Source organism: Echinops telfairi, unplaced genomic scaffold (genome assembly GCF_000313985.2).
Source record: "Echinops telfairi isolate 266 unplaced genomic scaffold, ASM31398v2 ScPeMD7_7475;HRSCAF=8513, whole genome shotgun sequence".
Taxonomy (NCBI): domain Eukaryota; kingdom Metazoa; phylum Chordata; class Mammalia; order Afrosoricida; family Tenrecidae; genus Echinops; species Echinops telfairi.
The window spans coordinates 11,360,620-11,370,605 of NW_022111379.1; the positions used below are offsets into that span (position 1 = coordinate 11,360,620).

Below are 9,986 nucleotides of genomic sequence, written 5' to 3' on the forward strand. Positions count from 1 at the left end.
CCTAGAACTCGGAACTTTGACCCTGGAATGTTGGCTTTGCATTGGTGGGGTCAGACCAGTGGTCTATCAGCCTTTCACCCCATCCTGCCCATGAATTGCTAGTGCCAGAGTTGCGACCATCAAATGACATTTCAGTGAGAAGGTGGATTAACCCACAGTTTGCCTGGCCCATTACACGTGTGCCACGCACCTGTATGAGCTGATAGAAAGAGTGTTCCAATTAGATATTCGAGCCTGCTTCACGTTGGGCTGCTGGATAAGCCCTGACTGTAAACCGCCACGCATAGTGTCAGGCGTGATCTTACTGTTTGTTGGTCTGCTTTCCCGGTGAAGTACAGGGTGTCACAGAAACAGCATTAGACAAGCAGGCGTGCAAACCCATAGCCGTGGGCTTAAAAAAATATATTTCTTGACTCCTCGGCCTACTCTGAAGGATCACTGTGAGGACCAAAGACCAGTTGAATAAGATGCTGAGCACAGAGGTCTGGGGTGGAGGTGGGGGGTGGCGGGGGGGTCGGGAGGGGGGGTGTAGCATGTAGTTTGCATCCGACTAGGAATGAATGGAAAGGTTGGCAGTTGATGCCCACCCAGTAGTAACATGGAAGAAAGGCCTGGCACCTGCTTCTCTGAAGGTCATGGCCAGAAAATGTCTTGGAACTCCATTGCCCGCTCTGACACCCAAGGCCACCTCGGGTCAGAATCAACTCCACAGCAGTGAGGGTAGGGGCGGGGAAGTCCACGAAGTCTCTCTCTCTCTCTCTCTCTCTCTCTCTCTCTGTCTGTCTGATTCAACTACTAAGCACTGTCTGGCACAGCAGGGCAGTGGGAAAGGTCACTACAGTAACTCGGCACCGAGTGGCCAAGGTCCCTTCTGAAGACTTTGCTGCTGTCACCTGGTTGTTCCTAGCCAGTGGTCCCTGTCTCATTCCATCCCGCTGCTCCTGCCCGCCCCGAGCCTGGCCGTGAAAGCTGTGGGTTTCACAGCGCGCCCTTTGCTTTGTCTTTCAGATCTGTAAGAGCAAAGCCAAGGAGTCCCAGCAGTACTATCACAGCCTGGCCGTGCGGCAGAGCCTGGCTATCCATTTCAACATCCAGCAGGACTGTGGTCACTTCCTGGCCGAAGTGCCTAACCGCCTGCTTCCCTGGGAGGACCCTGATGCCCCTGAGAAGGAGGAGGAGGAGAAAGTGAACGATGCTGAAGACGAGGGGACAGGAGAAGCCTCTGGGAAGAGCCCAGCAGAGCACTGCTACGGCACGGAGCCCTCCCCGCAGGAGAACCAGGGCGCCGGGGCCAGGAAGCAGAGGAGCCACGTGGTGGTCATCACCAGAGAGGTGCCCTGCCTCACCGTGGCCGATTTTGTACGCGACTCACTGGCCCAGCACGGGCGAAGCCCCGATGTGTATGAGAGGCACGTGTGCCTGCTGCTTCTGCAGCTGTGCTCTGGGCTCGAGCACCTGAAACCCTACCACGTCACGCACTGTGACCTCCGCCTGGAGAACCTGCTGCTTGTCCACTACCAGCCTGGGGGGCCTGCCCCGTGCCTGGGGCCCGCGGAGCCCAGCCCCACCTCCCCTGGGCCCACTCGGCTCATCGTGAGCAACTTCTCTCAGGCCAGGCAGAAGAGCCACCTGGTGGACCCCGAGATCCTCCGGGACCAGTCCCGCCTGGCCCCGGAGATTGTCACCGCCACGCAGTACAGGAAATGTGACGAGTTCCAGACCGGCATCCTCATCTACGAGATGCTGCACCTGCCCAACCCCTTCGACGAGCACCCGGAGCTGAAGGAGAGAGAATACACGCGCGCAGACCTGCCTCGCATCCCGCTGCGCTCCCCCTACTCTCAAGGCCTACAGCAGCTGGCCAGCTGCCTCCTGAACCCCAACCCCTCCGAGCGGATCCTCATTTCAGACGCCAAAGGCATCCTGCAGTGTCTTCTCTGGGGCCCCCGGGAAGACCTCTTCCAGACGTTTGCCGCTTCCCCAGGCCCGGCGCAGAGGCAGGCCCTCCTGCAGAACTGGCTGGACATCAAGCGCACGCTGCTGCTGATCAAGTTTGCCGAGAAGGCCCTGGACCGGGAGGGCGGGGTCAGCCTCGAGGACTGGCTGTGTGCTCAGTACCTGGCCTTCACCACTGGAGACTCCCTCAGCGGCATTGTGAACATCCTCCAGCACCGCTAACGCGTCCATCCGGAATGCTACCCCCCAACCCATCCCCCATACTCCCCATCGGATTCACCCTCCAGCTACCCCACCCCAAGAGAATGAGAGAGATGAGCCAGCTGTCCCCGCTCAGGACCAGGCGAGGCCCTCCTGCAAGGCTTTCCTCAGGAGGAAGGACACTGAGTCTCTCCCCAGTTTACAGAAACGCCCTGTGCAAGTGCCCCATCTGACGAGCCCCACACATGGGAGGCCTCCCAAGAGAGCCAGCTCCCTCAGGGTGAGCTCCAGGAGCAGTGTCCGGTTCCTCCATGTTTCTGACTGTCACCACCTAACACCTCTATTCTCACTAGCAATAGCCAGTGTAGCCCACCCTGGCAGCAGCAGGCTCCCCCTTCCTGAGGCAGGCCGGCACGCCGTTCTTAGCATCAGCCCAGCTTCCGGGACCAGGGCCTTTGTTCCAGCTAAGAGAGTAGAAGGCAAGGGGACAGCCCCCACCCCGGGCCCTTGGCTCCTTTGCATTTATTTCTCTAGCCCCCAAGAGTGTGCCCGCATGGAGGGTGGACTCCACAGTCTCCCCTCTGCCCCCGCCCCCCAACCTGGCTGCCCCTGTCTCTGCTCTGTTCCCAGCTGGGGTTCATCAGCCCCTTCTGGCCCTACCAGAACTGACCCCGAATGGGGTCCCCAATGCCCGCAGGGGGGGAGCTCAGTTCAGAGCTCCATGCAGCTGTAGGACCTAAGGCACACAGGCCCCTGCACGAGCAGTTCCCCAGGGGCCAGCAGGGGTCAGAGTTCAGAGTGCTGTCCTTTGATTCCTAGCAGAGCTATCAACGATGCAGCCAGGGCTGTCCAATCCCCTCTGCCCCCAGCAATAATGGGCTTGCTTCCTCTCAGCAACTGGTCTCCCAAATGCTGTAGACAGCAGCCCCGGATGAAATGCCTGTCGGTGCAGTTCTCAGACCCCCGTGAAGGACCTGAAGCTGGCTGCGCATGGCCTGAAGGCTAGGGTGCAGGGGGCGGCACTCAATGAGACGGGGGCTACCTTCTGAGAACGCTGACCTCCTCTCTAGAGACCGCCGGCTCCCATGCAAGTGCCCCTGGAGCTCCCTGGGAAATGGCTCTGGTGGCCAGCTCTGGGGTGAGGGGTGGCGGGGCCTGTGTCCATGCCTGAGAACTGCTCCCTTCCGGTGGAGCCCACACTCCTCCCCTATGGATATATGTGCAATTTTTGTATGTAATTTTTTAGCTGTATATTACAGTGTTTATGTTGCAACTTCACCTGAAGCGAGACCCACAGAGCCCCCCACCGCCCCCGCCCCCAGCACGTTTGCGCTGAGAGACGCACGCTCCTCACACACAGCTGTGTGTGTGAGGGTGTGCTCACGTGCTTGATTGATCCCAAACTGTGAGTACCTGTTACTGCAACCCAAGAGTCACTCGACCAGCATAGTGTGTGCACGCGCACAAGCGGAGGGGAGGCCTGTGGGAGTGGGAGGAGGGTGCTGGGTCACAGTTGGTGGACGGGCCTGTTGAACCGAGAGGGGGTCCGTGACCCTCACCCACCGGCACCGAGTTTCTGAAAGCCAGGGCCCAGTGTGTGCATATTACTGTCGGTGCACGCGAGGCCTTGGGCATTTCTGACTCTCTGAACGTTTTAGCAGCCTTTCCTGGGACTCACCTGTGTCGAAGAGGATCCAGAAAGGAGAAGAATGTATTTTATTGTGCCCTTATTTTATATTTTAAAGAGAGTCCTCTGTGAAAGGGGTACACGCATGATGCGGTCCCTCCTGGCCTACAGCACAGCAGAGAGCTGGGTAGCCCCAAGAGCAGGGTCTTTGCTCCCAGGAATGGCCACGGAGCGGGCGTGCCGCTGCCGGCAGCCTGTCCACGTTCCCTCGGTGGCCTGGGACCTCTGGCCTGGCTGGCTGGTGTTTGGGTTGCCTCTGCATGGCCCCTGTGCACGTAACTCCCTGCCCAGTGATAACACTGAACAACTGACTGAGACCACACAGACCACTGAGCGCGTCGGCCAGGACATTCCCTCAGCCCCTGACCTCGCTTATCAGTGTCACTCGTGGTGCCTTGTCCCGTGTCAGTGTGAATGGTGACTGTCTCAAGTGAGGTCACATATGTAATGCAGAGTGGCCCTGTTTGTTTTCTAGGTAGGTCTCTCTCCCCTGGCCTTCGTTTTAACTGTAGTATATTGGGCCTGGATGCTCCACTACCGTCATCTGACAGCACTGGTGAGACCTCTGGTCTCAGGCGTGCCGATTACTGTTTTATATTGACACGCTTTAAGGGGGCGAGATGGATGTCAGCTACCCACAGAAGGGCCCGGGCCTCCCTATTGCTCTCTGTGGGGTGGCCGAGGCTTGGGAGGGCAGTGGGAGGAGGCAGAGGGGGGTGCAGGTTAGAGTAAGGTGACCAGATTTTAACATTGGTAAAGCGGGACACCATTGATAAAACTCATATCCTGGCAAAATAGCCCCATGGCAGCTGAAAACCGTATACCCTAGCTTGTCGTGCATTCTTTCCAAAAATCGGGACTTTTTTAAAACGCCGTGGGACGCAGGAAATATTGTTAAAAATCGGGACTGTTCCGCCAAAGGCAGGACGTCTGGTCACCTTAGGTTAGAGCAGAATGCAGGGAAGGAGTGAGCACTTCAAGGCAGGAAGTGCTACCGCATGATGATCCTCAGATGATTTTTTGAAAACAATGACATTCGGCTACTCTAACTTTGTCCCAGTGTTGATTTCCGTGTTAATTGTGGTAGGAACGTTGAATCCACTTCATCAGCCGGAAAGAAGACTCTCACACACAGACACGTGTGTTGGACTGTGGCTAGCGTCAAGCTGATGTCGTCAGTATCAGTGATACTTTTTTTAATCTCCCCTTTCTCCTAAACTCTCCCGAGTCTTCTGTTTAGATTGAGCATTCGAACAATCGCGCCGCGGTGGGAACTTTTCCTTACACCACTTCAAGCACGAACAACCTCTCTGACCTGTCTGGGTGCTGGAGAAACAAGACAGTGGCTCGAGGAGCCAGGGTCAAGACTGAATGTATCGCCGAGTGCCTTGTTCCAGTGAAAACCTAGCCTTGGAAGGGAGAGCCTGTGGATGGTCCACCACTCAGAGGACCAGAACTAGAGAAGCCCCCCCACACCCACCTGCGGGGAGCCAACCTTTGCACGCACACTGATGAGATGCCCCCAAGCTAATTCTGGAAGAGTAGCAGCAGAAAAGGGAAAAGAGCTTTTGAAACTTCTAGAGCCAAGGACAAAAAGAACTGGGAATGAGCTGCACCCCTCCCTCGAGGCGGCGTTCGGGTTAGAAGCCAGGAATGGGGCAGTGGGTTTCAAGCATTGCCGTGAGAGGAAGGAGGAACTGGGTAAAGTGTGGGGGCGAGGGGCGGGGGTGGGGGCACACCTGAGTGATGTTTGAGATGGTGGAAACGAAGCACATTTACTAGGATGGTTGAGTCTGAGTCACCACTGTCGGAGTGAGTGGAAACCAGTTTGCTTCCAAACTCAGAATAACTTTGTGCCCATGGAAAACACTCTGCCGTGAGGTCTGAGCCCCATGGAGATACTCATAACTAATCCATGCATTTCTGGGAGTAGAACTAGCCCAAATCATCCTGCAACATTTCTACTGCTGTCAAATGTCCACAAAATCCCGTAGGGCTCACTGGATGGCACCTTGAGCCCCGCTCCCCGCAGGGGAGCTGAGTCTGCTGGTGCTGGGAAAGTGGGGTGGGGGTGGCGGTGACCACCTGGCGGTGGAATATTCCCCCCCTCCCTCGGGAACAATCTGAAGCATTGCAGGCTAATCTGGGAAATCGGGAGGCTGTTGGGGACCGACCGCTCGGTCTACCAAATGAGCCCGGCCGCGTGAAGCAAGCATGAACGTGCGTGGAGAGGAGGGGACAAGCGGACTCAGGCTCCCGGGGGTGCTGCCGACATGGTTTGCATCCCCCTCGCTGGTCCATCCAGTTCGGGAGGTCTGGTCCAGCCTGAGTGGAACAGGGTGGCTGCTCACGAAACCAGTTGGTTTTACCTCACCGGAGCTGATGGTCTCAAACCCAAGTGCTGCGCCGGAAGCCGGAGCCCACGGACCAAAAGTGACGATGCCGTCAGGGAAGCCGAAGATGGAGATGAAACCAAAGAAACCGAGCCGGCCGTCCAGACGCTTCTTAGAGGGTGAGGTTGGGTTAGGACAGATGCCGCGGGAGGGGAATTGCGCATCCTTCCACTGTCAGCAGATGTACTTGCTAAGTCCTCCATCCATCGGCGGGGCGGGGGAAGCACCGATTTTTTAAAGACTGCGTTTGTGCGGAGGGGTGATGATGATGAAGAGGAAGAAAGCCCTGGGCAGACTGCAGAGCTCCTCAGCCTGAGGGAGGAGGAGCGGTCCTGTGTCGGTCCGACATGGCTGGGGCTGGCTGCTCCCCAGACCCCGGCTGAGGGCCATCAGTACCTGAAGAGCTTGGTTTCTCACAGAGGTGGTCACTTCCATGGGTTTGTCTCAAGACCTCTGTGGGGAATTTCTTAACAAATTGTAGTCCTTTTGATAAACCTCCTACAGAGGTGCTTACCACTCATCAATATCCTGTAATATTTCAAAGTGCCCGGAAGGTACAAGGTGCTATCCAGCTATGAAACACCCCTCTCCCTGCAGCTGTGTGAGATTAGAGTCGGTCTTGGCATCAGCCACCGCAGGGCGCTTTCCCCGCTGTGGGGTCAGGGGGCGGGCTGTCCCCTGGAGAACCCCACAGTGTGTGTGTCACCACCGATGACATCCTCCGCGGTTTGTCCCAGCTTCTCTCCACCCCCATGTGTGTTTTCAGGAACGTTTCAGGGAATCAAGAGGCCAGAGGTTTTTTAACCTAGCAGAAGCATAGAATCATATATTTTGCTATGAATATTATTGTATTACAGAAAACCAACTTTGCCCTTGCAGTGTGTGGAAAGGCGTGCGTGTGCGTGTGCATGTGCGTGCACTCAGATCCCTTGAATGTTGAGCCAGCCCCATGGCTTCAGGGTCGCATGTGTGAAAGGTCAAAACCACGTGGCTTCAGGAAATTCGCTTCAAAGGCTCCTTGGCCGTCCCTCCCCTTGCCGGTCTCAGAGGGTGTTGTGTGTGAACACACTGGATCGGGGTTTTCTGTCGCGGGGCATGTGGGCGTGAGATCAACACCGAAGCATGCTGTCACTGTCGCTGCCCCTCTCTAAGCGTGTCGCTGCGGCGCTCGCCCGAATCCCCAGGACTGTGCACTCCATGTGGGAAGCATCTGCTCCTCTCGCCTGCCCTGGAGCTGCGACTCTCCTTGCGCACCTTAAGTGTCGTGGACATGGATGAATTAGAGGGTCCCCTCCGCCATCAGGTGGCACCGCCCTTTGGTTTGCTGTGGTACTTTGCTGTGTACTCTGTGCCATCACATTACTGTGTAAATAAACTGGTTTTCATACACACAAAAGCCAGGTGAGTGCTTGTCCTTTCTGCAGCTCTTCACCAGGCGCGCTGGGGAGGTCTTGGGGGCCTGGTCCACGAGGCAAGGGCTGATGGCTGTCAGCCGGTGTCCTTGGCCCTCTTGCCTCCTCATCCCCTGTGGGCTTGTACCAGATTGTCTCTTGATCCCCTTCATTTGAAAAGTAGGCCCAAGGAAAACGCTGGCTTTCCTCACCTGGAGGACCGCAGGTTTGCTGTGTGAGCTCGCCCCCTGGCGGCCGGCCACCAGGCAGGCGTCCTTGGCGTGACCACCTTGCAGAGGTTTTGCTGATGCTCAGTAAGAATCCCAGCTGTGTGCACACACTGAGCCCTGCAGGGCCAACTCCTGCAGCCTTGGCTGCTACAGGACACGCATGCCTGCTCTGAGGGTACAGGCCGCACCCCAAGACCTTGCCAAGCCGACAAGCTGATGCGGACACAAGTACCAGGGCGGGGGGCCCCCAAGGCTCAGGCAGGCAGAGTCAGCAGTGGAAGCAGCAGCTGCCACGTGACTGGAGTCAACTGGACTCCAGCCCAAACGTGGAGGCCGTTCAAGCTGTGAACCTCTCTCGGGTGGCACTGCCCCAGCCCCACTGGCCAGCTCCCTGGAGCTCACCGGCGGGATTTTTGTGGCTCGTTCCCCCAACATGACTGCCCAGCCGGTGCTTGTGTGGCTGATGAGACAGACTCCATCTTGGGATGGCCCTGCCGGCCCTCTGCTGCCTGGGACCTAGGGAGGGCCACCCTCACAGCCAGTCTCCTGAGCTGCCACATTAGTTGTGGGAGCCACACACTGGCTTCTGAGAGAAGTGGGCACCTGGGGCTGGAGGTCAGAGGTGGTTGACACGGGACTGGGTCTCTGTCTGAACCCTCTGCTGACCCAAGTGACCACCCTGGGCCCCTGCCAACCCCCCAGGGGTCTTAGCTAGTTGGCTCTGGCCTGCCTCAGTAGACATGCCAGAGCTGGGCACATGCCAGAGCTGGGCACAGCGCCCGCTCCAGGGCCCACTGCTACATGACGCACATGCCCTCTCTCTGAGGTTCTGCTCTTGCCATCGGGGCCACCTTGTCCTGAGTGTGCCTGTGAGAGGACACCCTGTCTCCCCTCCAGCCCAGTGGGGGCCCCATCCTGAGTGAAACCTTCCCACCCCTCCCACTCCTGTTGTCCATTGTATGGGCTTTCAGCATCTGAGTGCCTGCTGATTGATGGACCACTTTCAGTCCAGGACACATGATCCGTTTCTTTCCTGCCTGGAAGCAGACAGGCCCTGAGAACTCAGAGCGCCTGCAGAGGAGAGGTGTGTGCCCCGTGCCCCAGAATCTCCTTGCCTGCCTCCCAAGGCCCAGCAAACAGTGCTCCCTTTCCAGGGAGCCATTGGGCGCCCTGCAAGTGGAGGGCTCTGCCAGGGAAAGAAGTTTGTTAGGGCTTCAGGAGCCAAGCCGCTGTTGGCGGGTCACACATTGTCATCCAGAGCAGCTCAAGGCAGTTACAGCTGGAACTGAAAACTGGATTCCACACTGAGTCGGGGGTGGGGGTGAGGGGTGGGGGGATTGGTTGTCTAGATCCAGTTCTCAAATTTGCACATGTCTGAAAGGATACAGGCTCCCCAGACACAGCCCTTGACTTCTGGAGATCCCAGCTGTATGTCTACACATCATCTCCCCGCCCCATGACTGTCCACCCCTTTACCCTCTGGATCCTGGACGGTGCCTGGAAGCAACCAGAGGATGTGGCAGTGCTGGAGGCCGTCACAGCTGGAGACTCCGGGCTTGGAGGGCTGCTGGAGCAACTGCACCCGGCGGGGGTGGGGAGAGAAAGTAAGTCACCCGTGCCCCTCAGCACTCGCCTTTATTGCCCACCTGGATAGCCACCCACTCCTGCCCCAGGGGTCTGTTCTAGAAAGATCTTGAGTAAACGCTGCGTACTTCAAAGTAGATTGGGGCCCTGCTCGCTGGGTATCTGAGAGGACAGTCAGGGAGGTAACAGGGGCAAGTGCATTGGCCTGAATTATCGTCTGAGGGGCCCTGGTGATGCCAGTGTAAGACTGCTAACCTCAAGGTCGGTGGCTCAGGCCCACCAGCGGTTCCATAGGAGAAAGATGAGGCAGACAAACTGCTTTGGGAAAGAGTTCCCACCGTCTCAGAAACCCACAGGGGCAGTTCTCCTCTGCCCTCTAGGGTCGCTTAGTCGGCATGGACTCGGTGGTGGTGCATGTCGTTTTGAGTTGGGCGGTTTCTTGGAGCAGTGGGCTCCTGGGGCATTCAGGAGGTGCTGGGGCAAGACAAAAGTGTTTTGCCAGGATGCTCTCGGAGGGATCCAGGCCCTGGTGGGCTGGCCGCCG

At 57.6% G+C, this 9,986-nt stretch overlaps 1 protein-coding gene across 2 annotated transcripts in view; it reads left to right on the top strand.

Moving 5' to 3' along the window:
• PEAK1 (pseudopodium enriched atypical kinase 1) overlaps positions 1-4,576 on the top strand; it is a 226,985-nt gene extending 222,409 nt beyond the window's left edge. For both annotated transcript variants that reach the window (XM_004711979.3, XM_045285808.1), the window contains exon 6: positions 1,009-4,576. In XM_004711979.3, the coding sequence (XP_004712036.1) occupies positions 1,009-2,178 (1,170 nt within the window). In that variant the 3' untranslated portion in view covers positions 2,179-4,576. The remainder of the gene's footprint in view (positions 1-1,008) is intronic.
• The last annotated feature ends 5,410 nt before the right edge of the window (positions 4,577-9,986 follow it).